A 17886-nucleotide genomic window follows, 5' to 3' on the forward strand; every position below is an offset into this window, starting at 1 on the left:
ATTTTCATCCTTAGGTCAGTGCTTCTCCACTTGGGCTGCATATTAGGATCACCTTTGGGAGCTTTCCAAACTGGATGTTCAGGAAGCAGCAGGCTAGCTATCCAACTTTTTTTTTTTTTTTTTTTTTTGAGAAGGAGTCTCGCTCTGTCCCCCATGCTGGAGTGCAGTGGCGCGATCTCGGCTCACTGCAACCTCTGCCTCCCAGGTTCAAGTGATTCTCCTGCCTCATCCTCCTGAGTAGCTGGGACTACAGGCACATGCCACCATGCCCAGGTAATTTTTTTTTTTTTTTTTTTTTTTTTTTTTTTTTAGCAGAGATGGGGTTTCACCATGTTGACCAGGCTGGTCTCGAACTCCTGACCTCAAGTGATCCACCCACCTTGGCCTCTCAAAGTGCTGGGATTACAGGCGTAAGCCACCACACCCAATCCCCAACTATTAATAAAACCAAATCTCTAGAGCTGAGGGCTGGGTATCTGTTTTTTTTATTAGAATTCCAAGGTAATTCCAAAGGGCAGCCAAGTTGAGAATCACTACTCTAGGTGGTCTCATCCGGGCTCATGGCTTTACAGACCTGAATCAGAGCTGTCCAGTAGGGTGTTCTGTGATGATGGAAATGGTCCATACCTGCATCGTTCACTACAGTAGCCCCTAGCCACAGCCACATATGGCTACTGAGGTCTTAAGCTGAATGACTAGTTCTTAGTGTGACTGAGACCCACTAAAGAACTATAACTGAAATTATAATTTTAAAGTTTTTTTTGTTTGTTTTTTTGTTTTTTTTTTTTTGAGATGGAGTCTCGCTCTGTCGCCCAGGCTGGAGTGCAGTGGCGCAATCTCGGCTCCCTGCAAGCTCCGCCTCCCGGGTTCACTCCATTCTCCTGCCTCAGCCTCTCCGAGTAGCTGGGACTACAGGCGCCCGCCACCACGCCCGGCTAATTTTTTTGTATTTTTAGTAGAGACGGGGTTTCACCATGGTCTCGATCTCCTGACCTCGTGATCCGCCCGCCTCGGCCTCCCAAAGTGCTGGGATTACAAGCGTGAGCCACCGCGCCCGGCCTTGAAATTATAATTTTAATATATTTTTTGTGGGGTAGAGACAGGGGTCTCACTTTGTTGCCCAGGCTGGTCTTGAACTCCTGGCCTCAAGCAATCCTCCCACCTCGGCCTCCCAAAGTGCTAGGATTACAGGTTTGAGCCACCGCACACGGCCTAATTAATATAAATTTAAATTTCATTACTATGAAATTTAATACTAGTTTATTTAATACTAGTTTATTTAATACATACTAGTGTATGACTAGTGGTTACTGTACTGAACACCAAAGATCCCAAATAAATATCCCAGCCTAGATTTTTTTTTTTTTGAGACGGAGTCTCACTCTGTCGCCTAGGCTGGAGTGCAGTGGTGCGATCTCAGCTCACTGCAACCTCCACCTCCCGGGTTCAAGTGATTCTCCTGCCTCAGCCTCCCAAGTAGCTGGGATTACAGGCGTGCACCACCATGCCAGGCTAATTTTGTGTATTTTTAGTAGAGACGGGGTTTTGCCATGTTGGCCAGGCTAGACTTGAACTCCTGACCTCAGGTAATCGCCCGCCTCGGCCTCCAGCCTAGAATTTTGAGCTGCAGACTGGTGGACCCTATTGCTTCACAATTACAAAAGCTGGAAACCCTGGGGTCATCCTTGACCCTTCCTCCTTCCTCTCACCCCATGTCTGATCTGTCAGCAGATCCTGTTGTTCTACCTTTGGAATAGCTTCTGGGACCCACAGCCCCCACCTGGTCTCTGCTGCTTTACTTGTGGAGGTCCTGCCCGTCCTTCAGGGCTCTGGCTGGGTCATCTCCCCCAGAGGGAGCCCTCCTCCTGTGCTCCGTAGCCTGGGGGCTGTGGGCGCCTGTGCTGTCTTGACAAGCATTTGCTCAAGTAAACTGGTCTCCCTATCTCACCTGACTTGACCAGAACAAGAACCTCACATACCAGCGTGAACAGAACTGGGAGAGAGGTGTGTAGGAGGCCTTTCATATCTTACCTAGATAGCAGTAGCTTCTCATCTTTCACCTTTTCTTTCTTTCCTTTTGTTTTTTTTTTTTTTTTTTTTGAGATGGAGTCTCGCCCTGTTGCCCAGGCTGGAGTGCAGTGGTGCAATCTCAGCTCACTGCAACCTCTGCCTCCTGGGTTCAAGTGATTCTCCTGCCTCAGCCTCCCAAGTAGCTGAGATTTCAGGTGCCCACCACCACACCTGGCTAATTTTTTTGTTTGTTTGTTTTAATATTTTTGGTAGAGACGGGGTTTCACCATGTTGGCCAGACTGGTCTCGAACTCTTGACCTCAAGTGATCTGCCTGCCTCAGCCTCCCAAAGTGCTGGGATTTCAGGCAAGAGCCACCACGCCTAGCCCTCGTTTTTTCTTTTTAAAGAACAAAGCTCTGGTTATAGTCCCCATCGCACTGTATCACCGTTACTCCTGCAGATGTGTGAACCTGCCTGGCTAGAGGTGGAACCTATGGGAGCGCTCAGCCACCATCTGGTGTAGGAGGGAGGGAGCGAAGCATGAAGGGACGGGGAAGAGTGTGGAAGGGGAGGGGTAAAGGAGAGGGAATGGGTGGCCCTCACCTCACTTTTGTCCCTCTCAGTTACAGCTCAGACCCTCCCCTAGGTTTCCCAGGTGTGCCAGGGGAAGCCTTGCCCTCTGGCCAGGCAAAGCCATTGGAAGTCTGTAAAGGTCACACACAGTCAGAGAAACAGCAGCAGTGCTGATGATAGCAACGTCCCCCTCCCTCGTCCCCTGCCCCATGACAGGTAGGCAGTCACAGCCCAGCCCCGAGGAAGGAGCAGTCCCCCCTCTCCCTGCCACACACCATAGATCTTCTGGATGCCCTGGAGATCGTCCTGGGGCAGCTTGAAGTTGTGCGTCTCCATGTACTGGTAGAAGGGCGCCATGATGGCGCTGGGGTCGCTGGAGTGCTCCAGTCCCAGCGCGTGGCCCAGCTCATGCACAGCCACCAGGAAGAGGTCGTTCCCTGTGGAGAGGAGTGTGGGGAGGTGCCCAGGGCACCTGCTTAGATATGAGTCGGTCAGCCAACCCATTACCTCAGCAAACACCGAGCACAGGCCCTGTGCCAGGCCCCGTGCTGGATACCAGGGACATACAGAGAAATCAGACACAACCCCTGCCTCCCAAGCCTCTCTGCAGAGCAGGGACAAGGAGAGAGAGAGTGACAAGTGAGGCAGAGGGCTCTGGGTGCTTTAGGAATGTCTGGGAGGGTCGAGCAGGGATTCTGAGGAGAGAGGGGTCATTTAAACCTGGAGGAAGATGTTCAGGGAAAGCTTCACGAAGGTGAAGGTGAAGCTGAAGCTGAGTCTTGAAGGATCAGAAGTTAGTCAGGAGAATGGATTCAAGGGGCAGGAGAGGAAGGGTGGGGGTGGCATTCCTGGCGGATGGAATGCAATAAACACAGTCCAGGGACAGGCAGTTTCGTTCCACCTGGCTCTGGAACAAAGCAGGAGGGGAGGGCTGGAGAGAGATGAGGTCAGCCAGGCTGGCAAGCAGGGCGCTTAATGCCATACAAAGGAATTTGGATCAGCTTCTTGGCTAGTGGGGGGTTTAAGCAGGAGTGGGGGTGGTGATACAATTAAATCACTCTGGCTGCAGTTGGAAGGAGGATTAGAGGGAACAAGACCTGGGGCAGGGGGATCTGTTTGGATGCTAGGGTCCAGGTGAGAGATGAAAAGGCCCTGAGCTGGCTGGGCGTGGTGGCTCACGCCTGTAATCCCAGCGCTTTGGGAGGCCGAGCAGGGTGGATCACTTGAGGTCACGAGTTCAAGACCAGCTTGGCCAACATGGTGAAACCCCATCTCTACTAAAAATACCAAAAATCAGCCAGATGTGGTGGCCTGCGCCTATAGTACCAGCTACTCTGGAGGCTGAGGCAGGAGAATCGCTTGATCCTGGGAGGTGGAGGTTGCAGTGAGCCAAGATCGCGCCACTGCACTCCAGCTTGGGCAACAGAGTGAGACTCCATCTCAAAAAAAAAAAAAAAAAAAAAAAAAAAATGCCCTGAGGTGGAGGGAGGGAGTGGGGACAAAGAGAGCAAGTGCTGGCAAACTGGCAGTCAGCTTCAGGAGACCCCGGGCAGGCGGGGCCTGGGCGTGGGCAGCTCTCTGCAGGACCTTGGTTCTGGAAGCATGGAACTGTTGGCCAAGACTGAGGCAGGGATTCAAGTGTAGGTGAAAACACACTCTAGGTCCTGGAAGTGGGAACAAGATCCTGAGGGTGCAACTGAGGCAGCTCCATGGCATGGTGGTTATGAGCTCGGGCTCCTGAGTGGGACAGACCACCTTCATTCCCCCTGCCAGCTTGTGAATATGGCCAGCAGGGCTACCCGTAAGCCTCAAATGTCCTCACTTGTAAAATGGAGGCATGAGACCTACCTCACTGGGTTGTGTGAGGTTGATAAGATACACATGAAGTGCGTGGTGTGGCACAGAATGGCAGCTGTTGTAATCCTATAGAAGACAGAAGCTTGGTTACTGGAGGAAGCCCATTGACCAGAAAGGAAGCACGAGGCCAGTGGAGCGCCAGCAACCAGATCCTCTGAAAGCCAACTCCCCTGGGCTTCTGTATTATGCCTAGGACAGGACAAGGAGGCCTGAACTTAGGGGGATGAAGTAACCGCAGCTTTGGGGAGAAAATGCAGGGGGCAGGGAGTTAGGTAGGCTGTTGATCGCCAGTCCTGACTCCTGTCTGCCCAGTGTCAGACCCTTGCTTGCCTTGACCTGTGGCATTTGTAGCCCCTTGAGCCCTGCCTCTTATCTTCTGGCCCTAAGGCATGGCTCAGCCCATCCCTGCCACCTCAAAGTCCAGGGAGGCTGCCAGGAACCTAGGAGGTGGTCTGGAGTCCTACTGCCCACTCTGGCCCCAGCGTCACTGGCCTAGAGTCACTTAGGGGAGGGGATTGTTTGGCCTTCCTGGCTTAGGTCTCTGGAAGAGAGAAGAACCCCATGGGGCAGACCCAGGCCACGGGCAGTACATGCCTGCCACACTACTGACACGAGCAGTGTCTTCTGTGAAGCCACGTTTGAGCAACGGAAAGGAAGGGGGATGGGCAAGATCAGTGCAAGGTTGGCCAAAAGCCTGGGGCTGGCCTTCTGCTGGCATGAGAGGGCCAGGCCGCCCCCAGCTCCTTCCTCAGGTCCTGGCCCCTCTGGCAGCAGGGAAGGGTGAGCTCATCCCTGAGCTCCATCCCAAACAAAGGCAACTGCTAGAGCCAGCGGAAGGCAGCTCTGCTTCCTGGGGTCCAGTCCTGGCTATGCTCCTGGGCTGTTCTATGACCTGGGACAAGCTGTTCAGGGCCTCTGTCTCCTGAGCAGGCTCTTCCCCAGGGGCTGTCCACAGGGAGCTCAGCTGGGAACCAGGGAACAGGGCCCTGAGCACCGTGGGAGACTCAAAACCTTTGTCTGCAGCCTTGTCTCTTGCTCTTTTAACCCCTGTGCTGGGTCTGCAGAGAACAGGAGTGACCCCTTAAATGAAAGAGGCCTGTGGGGTGGGTCCAAGAACCAAAAGGAAGGGAAGAGTGAGGGAGCCAGCATCCTGCTGCACAGAAACCCAAGAGAGCCCTGAGGGGGAGACGGAGGGAGCGGGGCAGGGGCAGGAGGACTCCCTGAGCTTGTGAGGTGAAGGCAGAGAGACCTGCTATGAGGACCCCATGCTCCATGGGCAGGAGGCTGCTAGGGTCTTTGCTCTTTAAGAGGGTGAGAGGCAGGGAAGCAGAGTGGTCAGGAATGCAGTCTCTGGGAGCCAGACTGCCTGGTTTTGAATCCCAGCTGTGCCATGTCCTAGCAGTGTGACATTTTAAATTCTTCTTCTGGAAGATAGAAGGAACAATGGCACCTTCGTCATAGGGATGGGGGTGAAGATTCATTGGGCAGGGTGTGTAATGCACTCATACCGGCTCCTGGTGCAGAAGTGTTACCCTTCATTAGCAGGGTCCTGTTGAGCCATGTGTGAGCACCAGCACCCCTGATACGGTGTGTTCCTGTAAGTCCCTGGGCCTCCGAGCAAGTCCCCAGCAGTCTACTCAGCTACTCAAGTGGACCTTGTCTCTATCTCATTTCTTTCTTTTAGGATCTCTATGTTTGGTCGTTCCCATCTCATTAACTCCCCACGAAAGGTGACAGCATTTCCCTTTGCCTCTGTTCTTTTGCCAATGCTGCCCCTCCCCCTGGAATAACCTGATTCCTTCAAAGTTCAGCTCCGTGCCTGTCTCGCAGGAAGCCTTCCTTGACTTCCCAGCTGGCAGTGAGTGCTCCTTCTGCTATGCCCTCCCAGCAGTTTCCCTGAACTGCCTTTATGGCACTGACCGCTTCCTCCCCACATGATTGCCACTAGTGCACATGCTCACTGCCCCAGGACTGTGGGTTCCTTGAGGACAAGCTTTGTGTTGAAGAACCAGGTGACAGCCCCCGGGATGGAATAGTGCCAAAAGCACCATATTTTACCAAGGGAAATACTCGGACCACCTGCAGCAGAACCACCTGTGGTGACTTAAAAGTGCAGAGTCCTGGGGTCACACCTGGCTCTGCCACTTTCCAGCGGGGTGAATTTCCTATTTTTTTTTACAGTATTTTCTTTCTTTTTTATTTTTGAGACAGGATCTCACTCTGTCGCCCAGGTTGGAGTATAGTGGCGCAATCTCGGCTCACTGCAACCTCCGCCTCCTGGGTTCAAGCCATTCTCCTGCCTCAGCCTCCCGAGTAGCTGGGATTACAGGCATGTGCCACCACACCCGGCTAATTTTTGTATTTTTAGTAGAGACGGGGTTTTGCCTTGTTGGCCAGGCTGGTCTCGAACTCCTGACCTCAGGTGATCTGCCTGCCTCGGCCTCCCAAAGTGCTGGGATTACTTCAGTGCTCCTGTCGCGCCTGGCCCAGGGGAGCCTTTTAAACACACGGAGGAGGTGGGGAAGATATTCTGATTCAGGAGGTTTGGTTTGGGACGTAGGCAATCTTTTTTTTGTTTTTTAAGTTCTCCGGGTGAATTGTATGATGGTTGGGTCAGGCTGACACAACCTGAAGCAAATGCTCAACCTCAACATCACTAAAAGTGGGACAGTCTGCGTCATATGTGTTTGCTGATATGGTGAATAGGAAGTACCAGCACCACCTAGGAAGTATTCTTGCCAAAAAAATTGAACTTGAATCTAGTCAGGCCTGTAAATCTAATGAACAACATTCAGGAATTATGGGGAAGAGAGACGTATTAAAAGTGAACTTGATTCTAGTCACGCCAAATGATTATACTCAGGACATCTGACCCAGTTTCTTCAACAAATATATGGAGGGAAACGTGTGTGCAGGACGGGGGTGTTTTAAATAAAAAGGACTTTAAGAGACATGTCAGCCATGTGTGTGTGGATCTTGTTTGGATCCTGATTCAACCAAACAACTGTAAAAGACATTTCCGAGGTACTTTGGGAAAGTGAACTCAAACTGGGTATTAGATTTTAAAAAATTATTGTTAATTTTGTTGGGCTTGATAATGATTGTGTGCTTATCTTAAAAATTAGCCTTTATCTGTTAGAGGTATATACTAAAGTATTTAAAGGTGAAATGTTAGAATGCCTGAGATTTTCTTTAAAATACATCAGCCAAAAAAAGGTAGATAAATAGGAATGCCACAATGTTGATAATTGCTGAGGCAGGTGGTGGGTATCTAGGAGATCATAGAATCATTCTTCCTACTTTTGTGAGTTTGAAATTTTCCATAATGAGAGTTTAGAAAAAAGAAGGAAGCTAGTAAGTTCAAAAAGTTCCCAGGAAACTCCACCCCTTTGCTGAGTCTATGTGGAAATTAAACGAGATAATATATGGATGCTCAATAAATTTTGGTTCCTTTCCTCTCACCCGAAACCTGCCTTCACTGCACTCCAGTTCAGGGGTCGATTGCTGTGGTCCTGAGCTGCATCTGGACAGTTCCTGCTTGGTTTTCCAGAGCAGAGCAAAGTCCTGATTCTTATCCAAAGAAAACATTAGCAATCTTGGAATTTCTATCAGAATTGGCAGTCTTTCATGAAGGTTGGGGTGGGACAGATGGGAGAGCTGCTAGGATGGTGCGCATCCACAGGTCCAGGTCCTTCCCACACACACCACCAGCTCTTGGGATTTGGGGGCTGGGTCCAACAAGTTCTGCAAAAGCAAGGAGCAGGTGTGGGAAGTGCATACTCCCAGTGCTGGGCAGAAGGGGAGGGCAGAGGAGTGGGAGTGTCTTCCCATTGCCTCCTCTGGACAACTCTTTAGTCATTCATTTGCCTCTATCAGGAATATAACTAAAACCTTATCAGTTAACAGTGCCTGGCACATAACAGGGCCTCAAAAATGTTAGTTCTCTTCTCCTCACATCTTATCTGTTAGCACAGACAGCCATTCATTGACACCGATCCAAAAATAAGAATGAGATAAAGAATAGGTACTCAGCCAGGAATACATGCAGGACACACGGGAGAGATACCAGGGCAAAGGAAACGGAGTTCAATAGGAAAGAGGACAAAAATCTGAAGAAGGAAGAGGACAAAGAACAATTTAACAGGTTCATGACTTCGCCTAGGCTGAGCCTTGGCCAAACCATCTCCTGGTCCAGCCTTTGACAGATAACCCCAGAGCTGCCAATCCCTGATCCATGCGATGATATGAAGTGTTCTGAAGGAGGTGATCCCCAACTATAGACACTAAACATGGCCTCTGGGGAAACCAGCTTTGAGAGTCTGCTCTCAGCCTGGAGCAGCCGCAGGGCAGGAAAAAAGGATGCCCGGTGTTTCCCAAGCTTGTTTGAGCTTAAGAGTCAAGATTTCTGTGGGAAGGGCCTGGGAATCAATCCACGTTTATAACAAGAACCCCCATTATTTCTTACGATCAGGCCAGGTAGGAAAACTCTAGATATTAAGATAGCATTTCTCATGGTGATGCAACACCTGCATCTGAAGGCCCCAGGAATGTATTAGACCAACTGCAGATTCCCAGGCCCTACCCCGGACCCAAAGAATCAGAATGACAAGAGGTTAGGGTCCTGGAATCTGCAGTCTTTTTTTTTTTTTTTTTTTTTTTGAGACGGAATCTCTGTCGCCCAGGCTGGAGTGCAGTGGCGTGATCTTGGCTCACTGTAACCTCCGCCTCCCAGGTTCAAGGGATTCTCCTGCCTCAGCCTCCAGAGTAGCTAGGATTACAGGTGCCCACCACCACGCCTGGCTAATTTTGGGGTTTTTCTTAGAGATGGGATTTCACCATGTTGGCCAGGCTGATCTTGAACTCCCGACCTCAGGTGATCCACCTGCCTCGGCCTCCCAAAGTGCTGGGATTACAGGTGTGACCCACCGTGCCTGGCCTGGAATCTGAATTCTTTTTTTTTTTTTTTTTTGAGACAGAGTCTCGCTCTGTCGCCCAGGCTGGAGTGCAGTGGCACAATCTCGGCTCACTGCAAGCTGCGCCTCCCGGGTTCATGCCATTCTCCTGCCTCAGCCTCCCGAGTAGCTGGGACTACAGGCACCCACCACGCCTGGCTAATTTTTTGTATTTTTAGTAGAGATGGGGTTTCACCGTGTTAGCCAGGATGGTCTCAATCTCCTGACCTTGTGATCTGCCCGCCTCGGCCTCCCAAAGTGCTGGGATTACAGGCGTGAGCCACCACGCCCGGCCAATATATTAATAGATATAATAGTTTCCACACATAATGGGTGGCAAGCACTTGGCACGGGCCTTAGAACACCAGCATACCCACCAATTGTCATCTATTATAATCCAAAAGCCACACTCCTCTGTCCCTCTTTCCTCCAAACTCCTACTGTATTTTCTTGGTGCCTCTGCTACAGCCTTGGGTAGAGTCTGTCTATGACAGGGTTACTTATGTGCACACCTAACTCCCCTGCTAGACTGACTCTGGACGGCCAGAGGACAGAGATCATGCCAGTTTTTTCAAACATTCAGCTCCCCCTGGTCTTTGCAAGACTTTGTATCATGTTCATTAGAGTTGGAAGGGCCCTTAGCGACCACCTAATCCAGCCCCTCACTTTGCAGACGAGGAGACTGAGGGTATCACATAGCCAGTAGTTGAACCAGGGCTTGACACCTGCATTGTCACCTTTCAGCTATGCCAGTTGAGCCCCAACTCTTCATCTTAAAAATGGGTATAAATAATGTACACTTGCCTACATACTAAGCATGTGCCTTGTGAGTAAATATTGATGATGAATTTTTTGGCAACCTGCAGGGTCTCATTACTATTGCTGCACGGTATTGACTCTGCCTCCATAAATATTCATTGAACCATAGTGGTGCAGGGTAAATTATCCAAAGATGCCAGAATAATTTCAGGGGCTGCTACTCACCTGTGAGGGTGACAAAGGAGAGAGCCAGTCGTGTCATTCATAAGATGGCTTTTGGAGCCCTCATCATTCAGGCCAGAGCCTACTACTTTCAGACCCCTCTTTCAGCTTTAATGCCTTTTAACTTTTTTTTTTTTTTGAGATGGAGTTTCGCTCTTGTCGCCTGGGCTGGAGTACAATGGTGCAGTCTCGGCTCACTGCAACCTCCGCCTTCTGGGTTCAAGCGATTCTCATGCCTCAGCCTCCTGAGTAGCTGGGATTACAGGCACCCGCCACCACGCCCAGATAATTTTTGTATTTTTAGTAGAGACAGGGTTTCGCCATGTTTGCCAGGCTGGTCTTGAACTCCTGACCTCAGGTGATCCACCCGCCTTGGCCTCCCAAAGTGCTGGGATTACAGGCGTGAGCCATTGTGCCTGGCCCCTTTTAAAGTTTTTCTTCAGCCTCTGGTCCATTACTTTATCTTCTTACTCATGGCCTAAACTTACTTTCCTCCTGCCAACTGGACTATCTTCTAAGTGATCTGACTCATCTCCATGGCCCTGGCCCTGGTGGATCGAACGTTGAATATTATCAGAAATCACAGTTCCCACCCTCTTACGGTCTTAGTTCTTGGACAAGAGGCTCTAGAAAGCAGGAAACTCATCTAAGATGTCCTCCAAGTTCTTCCCCAACAACTGAGCAGCCCAAGACTGACCCCTGTCCCCTCATGGCCTTACCGTCATGGTTGGCATTTCCTAGCGTCCATGGCTCATCGGAGTCAAAGTGGGTGTCTCCTCCAATCCCTGGGCCAGGGAAGTAGGCATGGGCCAGGAATCCCCCTTCTCCATCAAATGGGGAGCTGTCGCCATGGAAACCAGAAGCAAAAAAGATCATGATGTCTGCCTCCTTCCGGTCACTTTTGATCTCATGGTATGGCACCTCTTCAAAGGTCAGTGGGGTCACCTTCTGCCACACATCGAAAGCCTGGCGAATAGCTTTCCGCGTGTCTAGCTCACCCACTTTTGGGGTATAGTTGTGAATGCTGGTGAGAGAGGGGAGGATCATTAGGTAAGATCAGAGAGTCAGAGATGAGCAGAGCTAAAATAGATACCTGAGACAATGTGGCTCAGTGATCCGATTTTGAACCCTAGAATTCTTCTTAGCTGCCTCAGGAGTTGAAGAAGAGGCTGAGTAACAGAGCTCTGGATCCCCACCCTGCCTCAGTCAGATGGCTTTGCTTTACTCAGTGTTTTCCATTTGATCTCCAGCAAAGCTGTGTTGAATAAAGGATTCCACTGTAGTTTGTTGAAAAGAGTAAATTGGTGCTAGGCACAGTGGTTCACGCTTGTAATCCCAGCACTTTGGGAGGCCGAGGCTGGCGGATCACTTGAGGTCAGGAGTTCGAGACCAGCTTGACCAACATGGCGAAACCCTGTCTCTACTAAAAGTACAAAAATTAGCCAGGCGTGGTGGTGTGAGCCTGTAATCCCAGCTACTCGGGAGGCTGAAGCAGGATAATTGCTTGAACCCGGAGGCAGAGGTTGCAGTGAGCCAAGATTGCACCACTGCACTCCAGCCTGGGTAACAGAGTGAGACTCTGTCTCAAAAAATAAAAAATAAAAATTAAAAAATAAATAAATAAATAAAAGGAAATTGGTAGATAGCATTTTCTGAATTTTAAGTTTTTTTCCCTAATACAAAATATGTTCATTTATAAAAGTTATAAAAATATTCAAATAATAGAAAGGAGTTTAAGTGAAAAGTCTCTTTAAAAAATCTTTGGTACCAATCTTTGGCTTGTCTACCTAGAAGCTGGCCGGCATCTGATTTAATCCATTATAGGTTTAGCTGTTTAGCGTCGCTGTGTTCATATTGCATGGTTCTTCACAAAACAACATCACTGCGTGTGGGTTCCCTGCCCTGTGACCCTCTGGGGCATGGATTATTCTACCTACTCCACACGTAAGGAAACTGAGGCCCAGAGAAGTCGAGTGATAGAAATTACTCAGAGTTGGGTTAGAACCCAGTGCTTCTTTCTCTTGGTCCACTCTACCCCTTCAAGAGACCCAAGAGTCTATTCAGCTTCTAACCTAGATCCTTAAGTTTCCTTCTCTTGTCAGATTTCTGGAAAAAAAAAATCCCTTTCTGAAGGGACAGCTTATCAGCAGAAGAGCCCTTAGTTCAACCCTAACTTTCCTTCTCTTGTCAGATTTCTGAAAAAAAAAAAAAAAAAAAAAAAAAAGAAAAAAAAAGAAAAAGGCCCATTCTGTAGGGAGGGCTTGTCAGCAGGAGAGCCCTTAGTTCAACTCTAAGGATCTCTGTCTTAGATCATGCCTCTGCACCCAAGGGATCCACCTGAGATGACAGCAGAGCCTTGAGACGTGCCAGCCGGCACCTACCTGAGCCTCCCCATGCCTGGCCCTTGCCCCAGCCCCATCTGAGCCTGTTCAGTGCCTGGCCCTTGCCCCAGCCCCACTCTGGTGCTTGAGTCTGCTGTGGGCTCCATCATGTCTGTTCTTGGGCCACTGATCTGACTTGGAGATGGATCCTGCTCTGCCCTTGGTTCCTCCAGACAGTCAAAGATGACACTATTATGATTCAGGTCCCAGTTCTTTATACTCCTTAATAAACAACTGGAACTCTGCGTTGGGAATCTCAGGTGAAGTCAGTCCATCAGGCAGGTTTTGGGGTGGGAGGATCCAGATCAGAGGGAATGGGGTTTGGCAGGCAGTGATAAGGAGACTGAATTAAGCCACGGTTTTGTTTATTTTGTTTTGTGGTTTTTATTTCGTTTGTTTTGTTTTGGAGACGGAGTCTCACTCTGTCACCCAGGCTGGAGTGCAGTGGCATGATATAGCTCACTGCAAGCCATGGTTCTTTATCACAGCTGAAAGTTACCAAGCCATTCATACCCCACTTTCTGTAACCTAAAAACTACAGGCATCTAAACAGAAGACAACTAAGAGCCCCCAGAGGACCAAATAAACCTGAGGTTGGAGTCACAGCATCCTGTGGAAGCCACAAGGAGGACAAAGTTATGGGCTTTCAGCACCTGGTGCCGATGCCCACATGCCTGGCCCTTGGCTTATGTGTTGTGAGCCTGATCCCCAGGCCCCCCATATTGTGAGCTTTTGAAACTCAGGCCAGCGAAAACAGAGGGAGGGTGGAGCCAAAGCCAGGGAGGAAGAGGGGGAGTCGAAGCACCTGTAGGTGATGTGTTTTTGCCTCCACTTCTGTCCAGTCAGGGCATAGCGCTTGTTTCTCCGCCTACGGCTTAAGTGGGGGTGATCAGGGACACCGCATCGGGGTTTCTTCATCCACCTGGGCAGAGAGAGGACACACACATACGCATATGCACTGTGGTCACTGAACACTCTAGGAAGGGACTGCATATTCCCCAGCTCCGGTCTGGAAAGCAATGTGCATCCTCAACCTACACTCTGGGGCCCTGGCTTGGATGGACCCCAACAAGAACATGATTGATTGATTCATTAATTCATATGCGCTCACAATCATAGATGAGGAAACAGCTGTATAAAGACTGAGAATCAGAATACATGGGCTTGATAAGTTCCAGCTCCACCACTAGTCATAGGACCCCCAGGCAAGTGGCTGAAGCAATATGAACCTCAGTTTCCTCCTGTGCAACATGAGAACTCTAGTTCTCGCTCTTAGGTGGAGGTGCATCTTCAAGGAGGAAGTACATGTGAAAATGCCCTATAAATGCAATCAGATCACAGCATGCCCTGGTTAAAAGCCTCCAATGACTTCCCCGAACACCCAGAATAAAATTCAAACTCTTCAGCCAGGCGCGGTGGCTCACGCCTGTAATCCCAGCACTTTGGGAGGCTGAGGCGGGTGGATCACCTGAGGTGAGGAGTTCGAGACCAGCCTGGCCAACATGGTGAAACCCCATCTCTACTAAAAATACAAAAAAAAAAAAAAAAAAAATTAGCCAACTGCGGTGGCTCACACCTGTAATCCCAGCTACTTAGCAGGCTGAGGCAGGAGAAGTGCTTGAACCTGAGAGGTGGAGGTTGCAGTGAGCCAAGATTGTGCCACTGCACTCCAGCCTGGGTGACAGAGCGAGACTGTCTCAAAAAAAAAAAAAAAAAGTCGAACTCTTCATCCTGGCCCACAAAGCCCCACGTGATCCAGCCCCTGCATACCTGTCCAAGAACATCGTCATCGTTTTCCCCTTATATCCTACGCTCCAGTCATGGCGACCTTCTTGCTGTTCCTTGAACATGCTAAGCCTATTCCCATGTCAGGGTCTTTGCATTGCTGTTCCCTCTACCTGCAACACTCTTCTTCTGCATGTGGTTTGTTCCGTTACTTCATTAAGGTCTCTGCTCATATATTATCCCTTCACAGAGGACTTCCTCGTCCTCTCTATCTAAAATAGTTTTTGTGTCCCCAACCCACTGCTATCTGCTTATCCTGCTTAATGTTTCTTCATAGGATTTATCACTCGTGAACTTAGATTATGCATTCGCTTTCTTGTTTATTCTTTGTCTCTTTCCCCAGACTCTAAGCTGCATAAGGACAGGAACCTTGCCTGTATCCCCAGGGCTGGCACAGTGCCTGACACGGAAGGGTCTCAATAATTATTGTTGACTGACTGACTGACTGAATGAATCACAATTACTCAACAGTAGAATGGCATAGCATGAAGACAGCAAATTCTCTTTCACTAGACTTGTTCAAGAAGTGGCTAAACAGGCCGGGTGCGGTGGCTCATGCCTGTAATCCCAGCACTCTGGTAGGCTGAGGCAGGTGGCTCATCTGAGGTCAGGAGTTCGAGACCAGCCTGGCTAACATGGTGAAACCCTGTCTTTACTAAAGCTACAAAAAAATTAGCTGGGCGTGGTGGCAGATGGCTGTAATCCCAGCTACTTGGGAGGCCAAGGCAGGGGAATTGCTTGAACCCGGGAGGCAGAGGTTGCAGTGAACCAAGATTGTGCCATTGTGCTCCAGCCTGGGCAAGAAGAGTGAAATGCCGTTTCAGAAAAAAAAAAAAAAAAAAAAAGAAGTGGCTAAACAACTGTGGGATGTGGAACATAATTCTCTGCAGCACTTATTATATTGTGTTGTGATTTAAAATTTATTGGTCTATTTCCTCTAATAAATGGTAAATTGAGGACAGGATCTATGTCCTATTCATCATCGTGTCCTCAAAAGAAGGTAGCCCAGTGCCTGAAATTACGTAAATCCTGATATCTGTTTGTTACCAGGTGATATGGTTTTGATTTGTGTCCCTGTTGGAGGCGGGGCCTGGTGGGAGGTGATTGGGCCATGCGGGCAGACTTCACCCTTGCTGTTTTGCTGATAGTGAGTGAGTTCTCATGAGAGCTGGTTGTTTAATGGTGTGGAGCACCTCCCCCTTCTCACTCTTCCCCCTGCTCCGGCCATATGATGACGTGCTTGTTTCCCCTTTGCCTTCTACTATGATTGAAAGTTTCCTGAGGCATTCCCAGCCATGCTTCCTGTAAAGCCTGTGGAACCCTGAGCCAATTAAACCTCTTTTCTTTATAAATTACCCAGTTTCAGGTATTTCTTTTTTTTTCTTTTTCTTTTCTTTTTTTTTTTTTTTTTTGAGACATAGTCTCGGTCTGTTGCCCAGGCTGGAGTGTAGTGGTGCGATCTCAGCTCACTGCAACCTCTGCCTCCCGAGTTCAAGCAATTCTCCTGCCTCAACCTCCTGAGTAGTAGCTGGGATTACAGGCGTGCACCACCACGCTTGGCTAATTTTTGTATTTTTAGTACAGACAGGGTTTCACTATGTTGGTCAAGCTGGTCCTGAACTCCTGGCCTCAGGTGATCTGCCCACCTCGGCCTCCCAAAGTGCTAGGACTACAGACATGAGCCACTGTGCCCAGCACATTCTTTTAAAATGTTTAATTCTTGGCCAGGTGCAGTAGCTCACACCTATAATCCTAGCACTTTGGGAAGCTGAGGCAGGAGATTGCTTGAGCCTAGAAGATCGTGACCAGCCTGGGCAACATGGCAAAACCCTATCTCTACTAAAGATATAAAAAATTAGCCAGGCATGGTGGCATGTGCCTGTAGTCCCAGCTACTAGGGAGGCTGAGGTGGGAGGGTCACCTGAGCTTGGAAAGTTGAGGCTACAGTGAGCCAAGATCGCACCAGTACACTCCAGCCTGGGTGAGGGGAGTCAGACCTTGTCTCAAAAAATAAATAAATAAATAAATAAATAAATATAAATAAATAAATAAATAAATAAAAAAGTTTGATTCTCAAAACAACACTGTGAGGTAACAGAAATTATTATTCCCGGGCCGGGCGCGGTGGCTCACGCCTATAATCCCAGCACTTTGGGAGGCCAAGGCAGGCGGATCACGAGGTCAGGAGATCGAGACCATCCTGGCTAACACGGTGAAACCCCGTCTCTACTAAAAAATACAAAAAAAAAATTAGCCGGGCATGGTGGTGGGCGCCTGTAGTCCCAGCTACTCGGGAGGCTGAGGCAGGAGAATGGCGTGAACCCAGGAGGTAGAGCTTGCAGTGAGTGGAGATCGCGCCACTGCACTCCAGCCTGGGTGACAGAGCGAGACTTCGTCTCAAAAAAAAAAAAAAAAGAAAAAAAAAGAAATTATTCCCATTTCACAGATGAGGGAAACAACCCACAGATAAATCCAGTACCTTGCAAAACACAGAAATCATCAAGGCAGGGCTGGAACTTAGTTGAATGAAGAAATGAACTATTAATTAATGCAATTTAACAAAGCCTGGAGCTTTTATTTTTTCCTGTCAGTGCTTAGCACAAAGTTGAGCTAGAGGAACTATGTTGTTGACCAAATGAATGAGTGAATGAACAAATGTGTGACATTTCCCAAGGTAGACACTCAAACATAGTACTTTAAATGGCTAATCTAGCTTCCTTTCATTAACAGTCCCTGGGAAGAGAACCAAGAACCACTCTGGCTGAGTTAGACCTGGAAGGCACCTAGGGGAGGAAACAGGCTCAGAGAAAGGCAGCCATTGCCCAAGGTCACAGAGCTGGAGCTGCATCTTGGGGCTCTAAATTCTACCCCGAACGCTCCCCAACTCAGGTCTTGGATTAATAAGTGCGACTGGCTTCCTCCTTCCCCTGCTTCCAGAGCACAACTCCTCCGCCTTCCTACAAGGAGGTGTGGGCAGAACTGCAAGTGGGAAATGCCATCCTTTTCCCTCGGATCGTTCCCTCTGCCTCCTCCTTTCACCATCCACCTGCCACTCTCTGAGCACTATCCAACAGGCCTGGGGCTTTTTGGAACAGAGTAAAACCCGAGGCCAGGTGGTGCCGCAGCAGAGACACCAGTGCTTCTGCCCCAGGATGCACTGCCATGAGGCCTGTGCAAAGCCCTCAAAATAACCTCCGCTTTGAAAGGCGGCTGGGCTCTCTTTAACCAGCCCACTCTGGAGACCACGGGGCCAAGGAGTCCACTGTATTCGCAACAGCACAGGAGAAGAAGTTCACACTCTCATAATCAGAGAATCCTAGGAATGGGAAATGTTCACACAGGATTT

The 17886-nt window shown here is 49.3% G+C and overlaps 1 protein-coding gene across 2 annotated transcripts in view; it reads right to left on the reverse strand.

The window, feature by feature from the left end:
• MMP24 (matrix metallopeptidase 24) overlaps positions 1 to 17886 on the reverse strand; it is a 51374-nt gene that overhangs the window by 9281 nt on the left and 24207 nt on the right. For both annotated transcript variants that reach the window (XM_055266645.2, XM_055266646.2), the window contains exons 3-5: positions 13561 to 13677; positions 11094 to 11398; positions 2860 to 3021 (exon numbers count right to left, since the gene is read on the reverse strand). In XM_055266645.2, the coding sequence (XP_055122620.1) occupies positions 2860 to 3021; positions 11094 to 11398; positions 13561 to 13677 (584 nt within the window). The remainder of the gene's footprint in view (positions 1 to 2859; positions 3022 to 11093; positions 11399 to 13560; positions 13678 to 17886) is intronic.

Source organism: Symphalangus syndactylus, chromosome 24 (assembly GCF_028878055.3).
Source record: "Symphalangus syndactylus isolate Jambi chromosome 24, NHGRI_mSymSyn1-v2.1_pri, whole genome shotgun sequence".
In the NCBI taxonomy this organism is placed as follows: Eukaryota; Metazoa; Chordata; class Mammalia; order Primates; family Hylobatidae; genus Symphalangus; species Symphalangus syndactylus.